Raw genomic sequence first — 15,919 nt, 5'->3', positions numbered from 1 at the left:
ATCGCTAATAGGGACCATCCACAGTCGCGACCCGATCAAGCGGGACCCGATCCACACGTAAACAAAACAACACCACACCTTTCCTCGCTGTCCTACGGGACGCAGGACAGACTCAGGGTTTTACGGATGATGCCTGGATGGGTAGATGCAGAAAACACCATAAGTAAATCAAACCACAGTCGTGATCGTAGGACGATGTATGTCTGGTCAGGCCGATGACGGCACTCGTGACTGAAGGGCGGAGAATCCTTGTTGTTCCCGCAATCCGCACTCACTCCCTTCTTCTTCTTCTCACACCCACCCTCGACTGACCATGTCGTCAACCGCCGCCTCCGAGGACGTGAATGACTTTCTCCAGCGCATTCGCGAACTCGGCGAGCGACGCGACAAGGAGGACGAGGAGCGCACCAAGCGTCTCGAAGAGGAGATCCTGCAGGGCCGCGCAGAGAGACAGGCCCGCCGAGCCGGTAAGCTATGACACACCACAAAGGAGAGGGAAAGATCGATCTAACACAATGGATGCCCTCGACAGAGCGAGCTCGCTCAATTTCCCCACAGAAGGACTCACCTACTCTCAATGCCTTCCGAATGAGCGCCTCCATTGAACCCCCAGAACACCTGGAGCCCACGCCGCACTCGCTCGATCTGGACAGACCGGGTAGTTCCCAAGACACAGAGTCACCGAACACAGACCAGAAGAGACCCGGATCATCGCCCAAGGACGCCGAGATGGAGTCGTTCTCACCGACCCAGCCGCCGCTGTCGCGCAGTCGGGCCGGCACTCTGTCCTGGCAGCAACGCCCCTCCTCGCGAGACTCGGGCAACAAATCTCCTGCGTCGACCTCTCCATCCCGTTTCAGCCACTTGAGAAACGCGTCGACAGCCTCCAGGGAGGACCAACCACTGTCGCGCGCTCAGATCGCGCAATCGCTCGGCTCAAAGGATCCCTCGTGGTTCCGACAGACTCCAGACCGAGGAACGGGTTCACCGGCATACCGCAAGGCCACCGAAGAATCATCCGGCACGCCCTTAGGCTGGGGAGTCGGCCGCAGACTCCCGGGGATGAGCCGAGAGTCGACCGCCGAGCCCGAGAAGGCAGAGGCGGCTGATGAGGCGCCTCCTTCCTCGCCGAGAACAGCTTCCACATTGGTCGCGGGACTTGGCTCGCCGGTGCCGTTGTCGAGTGCCCCGAAGCTGAACCCCCGAGTGCCTGAAACATCGGAGGACGATTCAGTCCCTCCATCCCCGACACAGCGCCGGATGTCACCAGAGCGGACCCGCTCAACCTCTCCCACCAAGGGCCTTGGTGGCTTTGTCCAGAGTGCGATGTTGAGGCGGTCAGATAGCGTTTCGAAGCGGTGGAGTACTCAGGTCCCTCAACGGCTTAGCCGATCCAATTCGGTGGTCTCAAACTTCAGCAGTGCTGCGCCTCCAACCCTGAATGCAAGTGTCAGTGATCTGACAACTTCCACTGGTTCTCGATCTGGACGAGACATACAACCCCAACGACCCAGCTCGAGTCACAGCGAGGCAACTACAGTGCAACCAACGGAGTCCAACGCCAGACCTGTCACCGCTGGTGCTCCTGTTGATAATACGAGTGCAACTGGTAGTCCTACAAGGCGACCTCCATCTTCGCACTCGAGATCCACTAGCTCGATGACTACAGACAAGCAGGACAATCAGTCTACTCCGTTTGTCTCTAGGACTATGGATCCCAAGCGGTGGAGCCCTACCAAGGCCTCCTGGCTGGAGAGCGCACTGAATCGACCCGACTCCCCACGCCATAACCGGCAGCCATCTGAGCAGCCATCGTGGATGAAGGACCGCCAAGCCAGGGGTAGCGTTGACATGGGCAGCGTCAAAAACTTCAAAGAAGTCAATCCAGTGGGCTTGATGCGAACACCTCCTCCCGGTACCCACTTCAAAAAGCCCAGCGTCAGCGGAGTTCCCTCTCTGTATGCCAGCCCGGATTTGGCCAAGTCAAAGGAAGCGGTGCCAGAGTCACCCTCGCCTACTGCCGACAAGAATTCTGAGCCGATGAAGCCTGTAGAAGAGGAAAACAAACCTATCTCTCCAGCGCGAATGGCGCAATCTCCGGAGCAGAAGCCAGAGCCAGAACGCACCCCTGAGCCTGAAAAGACTCGTAAGGCGCCACCCCCTGCATTGAGCCCCAAACCGAATTTCTCTATTTCGCCAGGGCCTTCTAGAGAGCCTGTCTCCCCGCAGCCGAAGCCCCGATCACCTGCGCTTGATTTCCGAGCCAACCTCCGGAAACGTGAGGTGGCTCAAGACACTGGGCCCAAGGATGAGCCAGAGTTCAAGAATGTATTCGGCAGGCTCAAGAAGACCGAGACCAAGAACTACGTTGCGCCGGACGAGCTCAAGAGCAATATTCTACGAGGCAAGGCGGCATTGAACCTGACCGGTGGTCCAAAAAAGACCCAGCGAGTCGATGAATTCAAGGAGAGTATTCTGAAGCAGAAGGAGGCGATGAAGGCCGGTGGCGGCTCCGTGAGACGAAACACCGCCGGTGAGGACGACAGGCCGTCGAGCCCGGCAACTGCAGTGCCGGAGGCCATTGCGAAGCGGCAGAATATGGCAAAGACAAATAGCATCAGGGGAAAACCATCTGACGAGCAGCCTTCGCGATCCTCCCCATATCTTGCTACTCCGCGTACCGTGCCCGACCCCACGCCAGCACCAACGGCCGAAGACGAATCGCCTAAACCTCCATCCGAGGTGGCCGATCCAGTGTCACAGCCCGCCCCCACCGATCCCGACACTCGCGATGCTGTTATTGAAGCAAGTGTGGAGGCAAAACAGAAGCCTGCAGACGAGGCCCCCAAACCGGTTCGTGGCCTGCCATCGGCTGCTGTTGCGGGAGCCACCGCTCCAGCAACGACTGTGCCTCCTAGTCTGGCTGCTAAAGGGAAACTTGCAGGCCGAATCAATCCCGCTTTAGCTGGGCTCCTGTCTCGAGGTCCTCCTGCTGCGGCAGAGGGTCCGAAGAAGGAACCGGTGATGTCTTCTGTCTCCACGGAAACTTCCCCCGCCTCGTCCTCTGCGCCTCTCACCCATATGACCAAGAGCCGTGCGAAAGGTCCCAAGAGACGCGCGCCCAAAGCCAGTGCTCCACCCTCTTCGCAGGATTCCAAGGAGGTTACTGCCGTTTTGTCTCCGGAATCTAAGAAATCCCAGCCTAGTCCCATGCTCGTCGACTCAGGCAGGAGTTCGGAGGACCTCAGGCGGCCTGCTTCCCCAAAGCTAGGCCAAATTCCGTCCAAACCAGTGTCAGGAAAGAAGCGGAACAGTTTCCAGAATTTGCTCAACAACGGATTTGAGCAAAGCCGTGCATCCGAAGGCAGCGCCCCGTCGATTTCGCGGGATTCCAAAGAGGTTGGTGTTGTTTCGCCTCCTGAAGTCAAGAAACCCCAGCCTGGTCCTGTACCCGTTGACTCGGACAAGAGTGCAGAAAGCCTCTCGCAGCCTTGTCCCACACAACCAGCCAAACCTTCGCCCAAACCAGTGCCAGAAAAGAAGCGTAACAGCTTCCAGGATTTGCTGAACAACGGACTTGAACCGAGGCTTCAAACGCCTCCGCCGAAGCCGCGGGTATTATCCAACGAGGCTACTCTTCGCAGTCTTGAAGGTGCATCTCGTGAGCCTGAAAGTTCCGCGGAGGAGGTGAGCCCGTTGAGCAAACCGCCAATCCCACCAAAACCTAGCCCATCTCCGTCCTCATCGCCTCCTGTATCCGCCAAGCCACGATGGAGCCAACAGACGCGACACAGTTCGTCTTCTCCGTCTCCACTCCGGACCAGCTACAGGGAGAACCGCATGGATGCACCGACCACGCCTCAACCCAAGAGCATCCCTGGCGTGGCGCTGGCCGAGACTCATGACCCTTCTCCCCGGATGAAGAGCCACGCCTCTCCCCCTATTCCCCCCAAGCGGTTCGATATCTCGCTTGATAAACCTGTTGACCCGCGCAACCGGCTGTCCCGCAAGATGTCTGCCCCTTCGTTGGTAGCCAAGGCAGCGGAGGCTCGGGAAGTCGTTGCGGGCTTCTTCAAGACCTTCCCTAACCAACGGGACCGAGTGGATATCGACCCCCAATTAATGCTGACCGGCAAACCGGCCGAGCCGAAAATCCGGACGACTAAAAAGCAAATCTGGGAGATGACCGGCGACGGCAGGCGCCAAGAGCTCCCAGTCAATCAGGAGTACATACTCTATGAGGGCAGCATGTACCTTTGCGTGCACGTGTTTGAAACACAGGGAAACACCACCACCGAAGTATACCTTTGGTGCGGAGACGACGTTGGAGAGGCCGCGTTCGAAGACACACAGCTCTTCGCTCGCAAAGTCTCCCGCGAGAATGGCTGCAAGCTGGAACTCATCCGACAAGGTAAGGAGCCGGCGCGGTTCATCCAAGCACTCGGCGGGATTATCATCACTCGTCGAGGGCCAAGCTCCCGCTCCAGCTCGTCGGCTCTGTACATGCTCTGCGGACGAAGGTATTTGGGTCAAATGGCCTTTGACGAGGTCGACTATTCACTCCGCCACCTGTGCTCTGGCTTTCCGTTCGTCATCTCTGCGCCCTTCGGCAAGCTATACCTGTGGAAGGGCAAAGGCAGCGGACCCGAGGAAACCGGCGCCGCGCGGCTCATCAGCATGGATCTCGGTCTGACGGGCGAGTTCGAGGAGGTAGTGGAGGACGAAGAACCGGAGAGCTTCTTCGATGTGTTTGCAGGCTCCCGTGTGTCTGCACCATCTACCATGGCATCGGACTACTGGCAACTCAAGCCGAAGTTTGACCATTTTGGTACTCGGCTCCTGCGCGTCGACCACGAGCTAGGCCAGGCGCCACGCTTCTGGATGCGCCGGCCCGGCTCCGGGTCGCCGGTGACTCGGCCCAACGATACCGTTCAGGAAATTGAACCTTTCTGCTACAAGGACCTGACTGGCAAGGACATCTACATTCTGGATACCTTCTTTGAACTTTACGTGTAAGTCGTGTCTACCTGCTCTGGACATAGATACTGATGCTACTTGGAACAGAATCGTCGGCGAACAAGCAACGCAGAAATCAGCCGATTTCTCCTCAGCCGTGATCTTCGCGCACGAGTACGGCATCCTAGCCACCTCACTCCAGGACCGGCCCTTCATCCCCAAGAGCTTCGTCGCGCTGGGCGGTATTCCGGATCGCTGCCAAGCAGCCTTCCGGAAATGGGACCCGCACGCCCTACGCGCGCCGTGTGTGTTTTCTTTGGATGTGGCGATTGAAGCTCTCCGGACTCCCCCAGGGTCGTCTTGATATTTTTACTGTTATTTTCGTTGTGCATATTGGGTTGTACAAAGCACATTCGTCGAGGTAGAGAAGTCTTTTTTGTAGACAGCGTGGATGGAGCATCTGGGATGATGTACACAGGCCGTACATAGGTGCATCTAAGGAATTTATTTGTTTTATGTTGCATTCATTTCGATCGATCGATCAGCTCCTGAGGATGTCTTGAGTCGGAGAATTAGTCCATGTATATTATAATTCTCGGCACTGGTGGGCCGAGGGATCGTGATGTCGCCATCAACTATTTTTTTTCTAGCGCCCCCGTTAGACTGTCACTTATCTTTCCCCTTTCCTTTTCCTCCCCCAACAATTCCGAAGGCCTGGCAATAATTCATCCCCCTCCCTTCCGACGGCAATGTGACATCCGAGCATGCCGTGATCGCCTCGGACAAAGAAATTCACGACATCATGGACCCCACGATCTCTCGCGAGCTCTCCAAGCTCGATCCCGCGGTGCCGTTCCGCACCTCCGGCACATCCCACCTGCATCACACCTGGGCCAAGACCTTCTTCTCTCGTCCAGAGCTGTACATCCGCCCACGCTCCATCCCCGAGATCCAGCAGCTCATCACCCTCGCCCGCCGCTGCCGCCGTCGTCTCGTCACCGTCGGCAGCGCCCACTCGCCCTCCGATCTTACCTGCACCTCGTCATGGCTGGTGAACCTCGACGACTTCAATCGTGTCCTGGCCGTCGATCCAGTTACACACACTGTTACTGTTGAGGCGGGGATACGGCTCAGCGAGCTGGGTGAGAGGCTGGAAGAGCATGGGCTCACCCTCGCCAACCTGGGCAGCATTGATAGCCAGTCCATTGCCGGTGTCATCGCGACGGGTACGCATGGCAGCTCGCTACGTCATGGACTGCTCTCTGAATGCATCGAGGCGCTGAGTCTGGTTCTGGCGAATGGCCAGCTCGTGCGCTGCACCGCGACGAATAACCCGGCGCTGTTCCGCGCAGCGCTGGTGTCGCTCGGAGCATTGGGGATCATCGTTGAAGTCACCTTCAAGGCGAGGCCGACCTTCAACATCGCTTGGCGCCAGGAACGGTTGCCGTTGTCCAAGGTTTTGGACGAGTGGTCGACCGGTCTGTGGACGTCGCATGAATTTGTCCGCGTCTGGTGGCTACCGTATTTGAGCGGCGCTATTGTCTGGCGCGCCGATAAAACAGACCGTCCGCTGCAGCCTCCTCCCATCAACTTTTACGGCGAGTCCCTGGGATACCACATCTACCACAACCTGCTCGCGCTGTCGAACTATGTACCCCGGATCCTGCCGTGGGTCGAGTGGTTCGTCTTCGGCATGCAGTACGGCTTCCGCGCCGGGTCAACAATCACCGAAGCCGTCGAGCCCGCTCGGACAGGTCTGCTAATGAACTGTCTATACTCACAATTTGTGAACGAGTGGGCCCTCCCTCTAGAAAAGGGCCCCGAAGCTATAACCCGGCTGTCGGCATGGCTGAACGGCGACGCAGAGACCGCACGCATCCCATTCCCCGTACAGGGCCTGTGGGTACACTGCCCCATCGAAGTGCGCGTGTCAGACTCAACACTCAACACCAACCCGCGCCCGTTCCTGGACCCAACCTCCAGCACGGGACCAACGCTCTACCTCAACGCAACGCTCTACCGGCCATACCTCCGCGACCCGCCCTGCAAGGAGCGCTACTACGAGGCTTTCGAGTGGCTGATGCGGGACATGGGCGCGCGCCCGCACTGGGCCAAGAACTTTACGACTCGCGGCCCGCACGAGCTGCTCGCGCTTTACGGGAGCGATATGGACGAGTGGCTGCGCGTCCGGAAAGAGGCTGACCCGGATGGCCTGTTTGTTGGCGAATGGCACCGCCGCAATCTGGGACTGTTGGAGCAGACACATGACCCTAACCAGCGCGACGACGACGAACTGCCCCTCCTCGAGCGCGAGCGCCAGCGTCGCAAGCTGGGAATCAGCGGCGCAGGTGACGGGATTGAATGGGTCGGCGATCGACGCTGGCAGGTGCCGTCAGACGGGCGGCCAGGAACGGCTGCTGCCCAGTCCAAAACAGTCGCGTCATCAGAATACCCGCCGAGCTCCCCGACCACAGCCACGAGCGAGGAGAGCTTCGATCTGCTTGCCAAGGGCGAAGCTAGCATCGTGCTGCCGGGGGGATCATCCTCTGCGTGATTTGATTCGATGGAATGAAAAAGAAGCAAAGGAAGCCACGCAAAAAGTGTTCTCTCGCCGGGTGGATTACCCGATGCCCTGCTGATCATCCCGCTGATTGTGCCAGCGGTGATGAATGCTTGTCATTGGGCGAGTATGTGCCGGGGAGCCAATAAGGGGATCTTGCTCTTGGTTCATCAATATTGATTGCCAATATGCGTCCGGGGATTCTCGGGCTCTTGAAACGGCGCAGGCCGGCGAATTTATCGGAGATAAACAAGGAGGAAATGAACAGTGAAAGTGAAAGAGAGGAGAGGGCGTTGATCGCCTTTGGCCGAGCTAGATTTGATCTAGCATGGAATTATTTTACCACTGTAGATACGTACGTTAGTTAAAGATGAGATGCTTATCATTCCGCTCTGCTTGCTTCCTCTGCTCAGTGCGCATATAGCCCCAACTCAGCCACTCCCTTATTTCTCCCGCCTCTCCTTCCTACCTATCCTAACCCCGGGCCCCTGTGCCCACGCTGAAATCAGGCCTCAATACTGTATGAATGCTGTTGGATGTATCAGGGTCTCTACCGCCGTCACACTGGAGAAACACGATCGACAGCCCATTCCGATATGGGCTGGGTGGTGTGTTTGTCGTGTCGTGTCTGTACATGCATCATACGGTAAAAATAGTAAGACAATAGTAAAAATACCTGTGTCGCCCATCAGGTGATGATTGGGAAGGGGTGATTATTCCTTTACACCGACAGACAGATAGCAAAGCACTGGCCTCCCCTTTTCTTGTCTTGTCGCCTTTCTTTCTTTTCTCGAGCGTCCACCGCAGCAAAGACAGGGGTGTCTGATTGGGTTACCATGCATACACTGGACACGGGCTCGGTTCCTTCAGCCGCTAGCATCGCACGTGTGCGTGCGGATGAATCTATCCGAGTCTCTTTGTTAAGTTAGTTGGGTTACTTAGATCTATGTATATGTACCATGTGACATGAGCCCGTATGCAACGAAATGAACAGCAAATGCCTGCTAGACAGACAGACAGCCAGCCAGCCAGCCAGGACACGCTCATCCCGCGCACAGACGATGCTGTTTTCCTTCTTCGCTGTCCGAACGACCGGGGGTGGGGTTTGGCTTCTTGGAAACAAAGTGAAGCCTTCTACATGGTATTATTATTGTACCTGCCACAGACACACACATCCCTGCTAGTTGACATTCTGACACCCTACCCTGCCCTGCCCTGCCATGCCTGACACCGCTCCCTCGCCCACGTCACTTCTTAAGTGCGGAGGCGTGAGGGGACTATGTGCTTCACTGCCAACTAACCACGATGTAGTAGCTCATTTATCTCTCGTGGCCAAGTACTGACTGAACCTCACTTATCACCCACCCCACCTCCCCCCATTTTCGTCCCGCTCTGCTCAACTATACCCTTAATTTCCGTCTTCCTCTATTGCAAGCCTAGCCCTAACCAACCGACCATGTCGTGGCAGCCTAAGCTCCGTCCCAAGGGCTTCCCGCATACCTTGAACGATTTCGCCGCCGTAGATTCCCTCGCGGAGTTGGAGCACCTCTCCCGAAACGTAGAGGACAAACGTGATCAACGCGTGTTCCGGGTCAAGCGCAAGCATGTTCTCAAGGCGTGCGATCGGTGTCGCGTGAAGAAGACTAAGGTTTGTCTTGTCGTGTCCGGGGGAGAAATCTATCTATGCGCCATGCTCTTGCTCGTGCTCATGTTGTCTCTACATAGTGTGATGGGAAACAGCCCTGCAGCCGCTGCTCGATATACAACCATCCATGTCTCTTCCGCGAGAGAAAGGCCACGCAGACGAAAGTTTACTCTCGGGGGTACGTACTCGAACCTCGTTTCATCAAAGGAAATAATATTTATGAAATTGAAAATAGATTTGTCGAGATGCTCGAGTCCCACCATTCATTAGTCGTCAAGGCACTCCAGAAACTATACAAGTTCTGCATCAACAACGAAGGCTTCCCCGGCGAGCCACTTGCCGAAGCACCAGACGGCTATCCTCTAACACACACGATCCTCGACCGCCTAGGGCTGATCAAGCAAGCCGAAGAAAACGCAGATGACCCGGACGAGGACTCCGAGGACCTGCGCTACCTCCGCCTGCTATCCACATCAACTGAATGCAGCGCCACGGCCGAACCGTCCCCTGAACCAGCTACTCCTCCGGAGCCCTCCCCAACAGTGCTCTCCTCTCCATCTTCCTCCACTTGCAACAACCCAGGTCCTGTCCCGGTGCCAACCCCTTCCCTCCCGGGAGGACGCAACCAGTCACACAGCTGGTCGTGGGAGATGCAGCCCGTTCACCATCAGCCTCCGTATCACCACAGCTACCCAGAAAATGGATTCCAGCATGATATGATGGCCGCGCAGCGCAACTCCCTAGGAGGAGATGTTGCTACAGATCTAGCACCAAATGAGATCCCGTCCCATATCGACGTGTCTGCTGGATCGTCCGTGTCCCATGATTCCGCGGCTTTTCCATATTACATGGATACTTCGGATGGAGGAGTGCCAGGTGGTGCCAACAATAAACCCGCCACGCAGCGTGTTCCACCTGCTATCGGCATAATGGCCGATGCGCATCCCCATCCCCAGCATCTCTCCGGCGGTGGCATGTCTAGTGACATGCTTGGCGGTGTTTATCACTACCAAAATCAGGAGGCTTCGTTCTATCACGAATTTACGCCTGGTTGGACTTTCCCGGCGGGTTGATCGGTGCAGGGGGGTAGACACACAGACTAGCTGGTGTTTGCATGCTCCGGCCACAATGAGTCTATCTCTCTTCGCTTCTTCTCTATATTTTTGCAGCCTGGTTTCCATCTCTCGGTCCGATATGAAACTTTTTCCACTCGCTCTACTTGCTTCACTCTATGGGATGAACAGAAGAGAGAGAGGGATCTTGTTTTGTATTTTGGTGTTTTGACTTATTTATCCAATATCTCAATACCCCTTTTGCATTTACAGTTACGGTTATATTTACAGGTCACATATTCACACATCGGGGCAAGGCAGGCAGGACAAGGCAAAGCAGGCCAGTTCAGGTTAGAATTTGATTTGATTTGATTCTGATGGAGTTTACCACTTGAAGATGGAATCGCAAGGAATTGGCATAGCTACGAGCATGTGCACTGGCATTTGCAAGGAGAAGGAACGGTGTTTATTTCCTTGAGTCTCTCATTACTTACTTTTCCCCATTTAGGATTTAGATTCGGGATTCTACTTTGGCAAGAATCTTTCACTCGCTCCCGGGCACAGACTGCTCCGCTTTTGGGTTCGATTCACTGGTGCCTATATCTAGACTCAGAACCGTCCTATCAATCTAGGCCCTTTGGTTATAGAGTGGTTGTGTGTGGTTGATAGGTAGACTTATTTGGGTATATATTTAGAAATGGATGTATTCGAGATCATGAACTCCGGTGATGTCCCGATCAGTTATATATATACCTGGTGACTTAATGGAGATGCAGTCTTCTTGGTTTCGAACGTTGACTGCATGATAAATCTCTATTGACGTATTTTCTGCATTGCTTCCTGGGTAGTCTGGAGCAAATTAAGACATACAGGGATACACACTCGCATATAAAAGGGCGATATATTATGTCCTTAATGCAAAGTTGCAGAGAACCCCAGACACCTTTGTTTTGTCTCTCTGCTCTTAGGATCTAAATCAATCCGTCGACTATGTGAAGAGGTCACTGACTCTATCATTGCCATACATTTTCCTTGCTGACTTAGTCCTTTTGGTTGATATCCTCCTCTATGCTCTTGGAAGAGGACGAAAAGTTACGTCCAAAATAGTCATGTATGGCAATATTATCAGTTAGCCTTCAGGCGTACATGTATTTATTTTATTTATGCAGGACAGGGCATCTCAACAAAACCTAGCTCTCAATCAATTCATCCAAGCTCCCTGTGATTCTGCATGTTTCTATATAGCTGTCTTCTCAAATGACATGCATCCTCGGGGGCGAGGACGACATACAGGATCGATACACAGAACTATCCATCAACACGGTCCATCCAGGTCTAGAACCCCGAAGGAATCATGGTCATGGCCATGGCCTTGGTACCACTGACTATGGTAGCTAGGGCATGGATACCCATAGATCGAGTATATGGCACCAGGTAGATACCCAGCAGAGACTTGGAAGGAATGATACATGATACACCAGTAGAAAAAGACATGGGTACGCGAACTCAGGGGAAATCCTTGTAGAGGAAGAAGAAAAAAATCTTTTGTAATTCCACATCTATGGGTAACGTCGGACGGATAGGAGAAACAGAAATAGACGGGGGAAAACAAGAGACACAGATAGTATAACGATATAACAAGTGTAAAAAAGGAAAAGGATCCCCTGAGGCTACCCGATAGAGACAAGAAGACAGACACAGAGAGAGAGATCCGATCCCCTCGCCCATGCCCAAGGCCCATTTCCCCTCGCATGTTACACACACAAATACACACAGACACAGGAAAGGTCCGAGCAGAAAAACGAAAAACCTCATCAATCAATGCAAAGTGCCACGCAATGCAGCGTAGATTCGGGTAAATTAATCCTCGACGTCCGTTTCTGTGTTGGTGTCGCTGGTATCACCTGCGTCGCCGTCGGTGTCACTATCATCCTCGCTGGAGTCTTCGGAGGGCTTTTGTGTCTTTTTCTTGGGCACGCTGCCCGTCTTGAGGGCGTGCATTTGGCCGGCGATGGAGTCTGGAAGAAGGGGGTTAGAATGGTCACAGTTAAGAAAAAAAGAAGGAGAGTAAGGCTTACCCTCGTCTGGCTCGCTGATATCATCGTCCTCCTCCACGGCCACCGCTTTGGCAGGGTCGTCAATGTGCAGGGTGATTTCCACCTTGCTGTCTAGCCCCAGATAACTGTCGCAGAGCATGTGCATGACGAAGGTGAAGTCGCCGACCTGCGGGGGAGCTTGGAATTGCATCTTCAGTGTCTGGACGTTGAAGGTGGGTTTGCCTGCTTCGTCGAAGAGCGGCTTGTCGAACGTTGTGAAGGTGAACGGCGGCACGGCCATCTTGCCCTGCTTGGCGTCTGCCAGGAAGATGTGCCAGCGCGGAGAGTGGTCGCGAGCGAGGTAAGGAGCATGGGCCAGAGGTGGTTGGATTGTCTCCAACTTGGTCTCGACTTTCTTGCCGTCGACAATCTTGACGGTCTTGTTCTTCGCCGCCTTACGCCCCATCAGTGCGTCCAGGTCGTCTTCATCGGGGTCGACGTCCTCCAGGTCCAATTCATTAACCGCCGGCACGTTGGTGCATCCTGGTGGGATGAGTCGGGCCTTCACGACTAGCTGTACCAGACTGCTCGGTGTGATGACCTTCTCACCCATAACCTTGAAGAATGCCTTGGAGACCTCAAGCGCAGGCAGTTGCCGTGCGACTGTGAGGGCTTCGGTGTACTGCTTCTCCGACAACAGACCAGCACCAACCGTAAGTTTGCGGCGTTGGTCCTCGGGCATCTTCATGAAACTTTGGACGGTGAGATGATCCTTGGAATGTTGGCCCTCGACGGATTTGACGACGGCGTTGGTGAAGTTGGGAAGTTGCAAGAGCGGCGACGAGCCCGGTGGGACCGCCTGGATGAGGTTTTGAGATGATTGGAAAGCACCAATAATAGGTCGCAGGTTACCAAAGGCCAGCGCGATAGCATTGAATGCCTCGCTTAGGGAGAGGGGCGATGGGAGCAGCTTCGTATTTTTCTGGCGACGAGTCAGCGCTACCCGTAAAATCATAAAACAAAACAAACTTACCAGCATCAAGAGTTGTATCATCCAGCTCCACTCGGCCAAGGTACGCCCACAACAAAGCCAGCGCCTTCCGGCGAGCGGAGTTGTCGATTTTCTTGAGGGTCTCGCGGTCCTTGGCGGAGAGGAACGAGGAATCGTCTGCCAGCACCTTCTTCTCCAGTTTCCCTAGTCCATAATCTGCCTGGGCACCCTGAAGCATATCCTTAAACTCCTCGCCCGAGGAGAGAGCGCTAACGATATCACCATCTGTCATGTCTTCTTTGTACTCGCGGAAGATATTGCCAGCGGTAGCAATAAGAACACGTTCCTTGGTATATCTTTGGGAGCCGTACCACCACTTGCCAACAATGTACGGAAGGAGAACACCTAGCAGGGCTCCGTAGACTAGCAGGACGTATTTCTGATTGCCTTCCGTGACAATGAACTTGGGCAGCGCGATGCCAATGCTGAAGCTCTGCTTGCCATCCGGGTGGCCATATTGGAGGTAGTTGTTGCGGACATCCTCATCGGTCAGCGCTTTGTAGGCCTGGGTGAGTTCGTGGAAGCGCTCGTTGAGCATCTCGACGGTCTCATTCTTGGCGGCATCGGGGCGAATTTTATCGGGGTGGTAGATGAGGGAGAGGCGCTTGTAGTGTTTGGAGATGGCTTTTTCGTCGGCGCTCTTGAATAGAAGAGTTAGTATTGAAATGCTGGGCTATCACCACCACAACTCACCCGTGCGATCCCCAAGATCTCATACGGATCGTACAACTTGGGCGTTGTCCGCGCCGTGACGAGGATCAAATACACCATCCATGCCATCACCAAGTATCCCAGGATGACCGTGACGATACGCTTGATCCGGCGCTCCTTGCGCAGGCGTTTGCGCTTCTGTGCCTCGATGAGGTCGCCATGTTGAGGTTTGAAGTCGGATTTGATGCGGGGAGCGGTGTTTTCGAGCTCTGTATGTGGCGCATAGACTTTAGTATCCAGGTATTCATAAGCGCCCAGGTCAGCCTACCTTTGCTTGGTTTGAGGAGGTTGTAGGTGAGAGGGAGGGTGACCAGGCCAGTCAACGTCAGGATGAAGAAGGGGAAGAATTGTCCCTGATGGCGCGAAGACACGAGGTTAGCGGATTCTTCGCGGATGAAGAAGAGCTATACCATACCTGCTCATCGTAGGTGTAATCTGACGACATCCTGAGGCGAGTTCAGGGTACAGACAGCGGCGGCCGCTGTCCGCGGAATTTAACGATCGTTGTTTTGGACAAGGCTGGTGCCACACTGGACAGGCGAGACGGGGGAACAGTGGGAGAGAAGAGAAATCAGATATTAGAAATCAGCGACCTCAAAGCTGGCCCTGGGAATAGTGGAGAGAAACAAAGGAGCGATGCAGGGGAGGAACGGAGTATCGATTCACTTCCACTTTGGGTCAGTAGACGGTGTCCTTTAAGGGTCTGACCGCCCGCGAGTTCTGCCGGGCCCGAAGGCGGTGAGTATCGTAGTCTCTACTTATTATTGACGAAATTCATTCTATGAAGCAACGTGAATTATATTCTGCAAGTCACTCTGCCACTATACTACTCTGTAGGAAGGAAGCGGGGAAGGAATTGGCTAGAACAGCTGCTGCGGACCAAATGACTAATTGTCTAGCCATGAAGCACTCGTTCCCAGCGCCGCACTGCGCTCTGTGACTTATTATGCGCCCAAGATCGGGAACTCAAGCGTCACTTTAACTAGAGACGCGAACTCGACCAATCCTGGATCAACATAAACTTCACAGAGGCTGGTGATAGTCAGAAGACGATCCACGGTGCGGCGCGGGACTAGCAACCCAGAACAATCCCCATGGCCGGGTCGAGGTGGACCAATCCAATACCCTGCATCGGGGTATCTTCATTGCTACAAGTCGTGGGACCCGGATGTTGTCCATGGGAACACTGGTGTTCTCGCCGTCGCAGCCGGTATCGATCCGGAGCAGAAGGACGCTGTGGAGCGTCCTCTTACTGCGAGGCCTGTTGATGGAATTTCGAATCGAAAGCTGATCACAGTACGTTCGTTCTTTTTCTCTCCATCTATGCCGCAAGCTTCGCCGCGAAGGCAATAGCCACACGGACCCAACTCTCCTTTTGGCGGATGGGCGGGAGTTCAATCACCGAGAGTAGTGTGCGGTGTTCTTGATCACAAATACAGTCAGGAACGTGCCGCGGAGAAGGCATGACAAACAAACTCACGAATTGATATAGTCGAGTCCACCAAAATACTCCAGCATGCGCTCGCATAAAGCCACATCGTCGCCCGGCTCTCCACCGAACACACGACACTGCGCCGCCTCTACCGTGCTGCTCGTGTCGCGCACGCCTTCACGGGTCTGCCAAGTCGTATACCCATAGTGCCAGGTCGGGGCGGGGGTTCCTAGGCCCGCAGGTCCGCGTGAAGGGCATGAGCATACGGCAGAGACGGGTATAGGGGTCGGCTCTGCGTCGGTGGACTGGGGGCTCCAGATGGATGATAATGGAACCGCCAATGGAGAACCAGGACCCGGGCAGACGGGCGTCGGAGTGGTTGTGTCTTGATCGTGCGGCAGCTGGTTTCTATTGCGAGAGCGAGGACGAGTGCGACGTCTGTTGTGCCTCTGGCCCATCCTCGGGAGGATGGCTGT

General features: G+C 54.9%; 5 protein-coding genes across 5 annotated transcripts; 3 read left to right on the top strand and 2 right to left on the bottom strand.

The window, feature by feature from the left end:
• Positions 1-313: 313 nt before the first annotated feature.
• N7510_001290 (putative gelsolin repeat protein) lies at positions 314-5,320 on the top strand (the record flags this gene model as incomplete). Its single annotated transcript, XM_056973217.1, has 3 exons — positions 314-467; positions 533-5,012; positions 5,065-5,320. 3 exons carry the CDS (start codon positions 314-316, stop codon positions 5,318-5,320), a joined length of 4,890 nt encoding a protein of 1,629 aa, XP_056838334.1.
• A 438-nt stretch (positions 5,321-5,758) lies between these two features.
• Positions 5,759-7,510, top strand: N7510_001289 (D-arabinono-1,4-lactone oxidase; the record flags this gene model as incomplete). The annotated part of the gene is made up of 1 exon (XM_056973216.1): positions 5,759-7,510. The coding sequence occupies one exon, from the start codon at positions 5,759-5,761 to the stop codon at positions 7,508-7,510; it is 1,752 nt and encodes a 583-aa protein (XP_056838333.1).
• A 1,447-nt stretch (positions 7,511-8,957) lies between these two features.
• On the top strand, positions 8,958-10,234 carry N7510_001288 (Zn(II)2Cys6 transcription factor domain-containing protein; the record flags this gene model as incomplete). Its single annotated transcript, XM_056973215.1, has 3 exons — positions 8,958-9,164; positions 9,242-9,339; positions 9,397-10,234. Coding segments are annotated over 3 exons (1,143 nt in total), but the record flags the coding sequence as incomplete, so codon positions are not given.
• Positions 10,235-12,073: 1,839 nt separating this feature from the next.
• Positions 12,074-14,456, bottom strand: N7510_001287 (J domain-containing protein; the record flags this gene model as incomplete). The annotated part of the gene is made up of 6 exons (XM_056973214.1): positions 12,074-12,231; positions 12,292-13,231; positions 13,275-13,940; positions 13,994-14,220; positions 14,280-14,364; positions 14,427-14,456. The coding sequence occupies 6 exons, from the start codon at positions 14,454-14,456 to the stop codon at positions 12,074-12,076; spliced, it is 2,106 nt and encodes a 701-aa protein (XP_056838331.1).
• Positions 14,457-15,487: 1,031 nt separating this feature from the next.
• N7510_001286 (uncharacterized protein) lies at positions 15,488-15,901 on the bottom strand (the record flags this gene model as incomplete). Its single annotated transcript, XM_056973213.1, has 1 exon — positions 15,488-15,901. The coding sequence occupies one exon, from the start codon at positions 15,899-15,901 to the stop codon at positions 15,488-15,490; it is 414 nt and encodes a 137-aa protein (XP_056838330.1).
• Between the last annotated feature and the right edge of the window lie 18 nt (positions 15,902-15,919).

This window comes from Penicillium lagena (genome assembly GCF_028827675.1).
Source record: "Penicillium lagena strain IBT 129212 chromosome Unknown utg000001l_segment0_segment0, whole genome shotgun sequence".
NCBI classification, from domain to species: Eukaryota; Fungi; Ascomycota; class Eurotiomycetes; order Eurotiales; family Aspergillaceae; genus Penicillium; species Penicillium lagena.
This window is presented reverse-complemented; position numbering and strand designations above follow the sequence as displayed.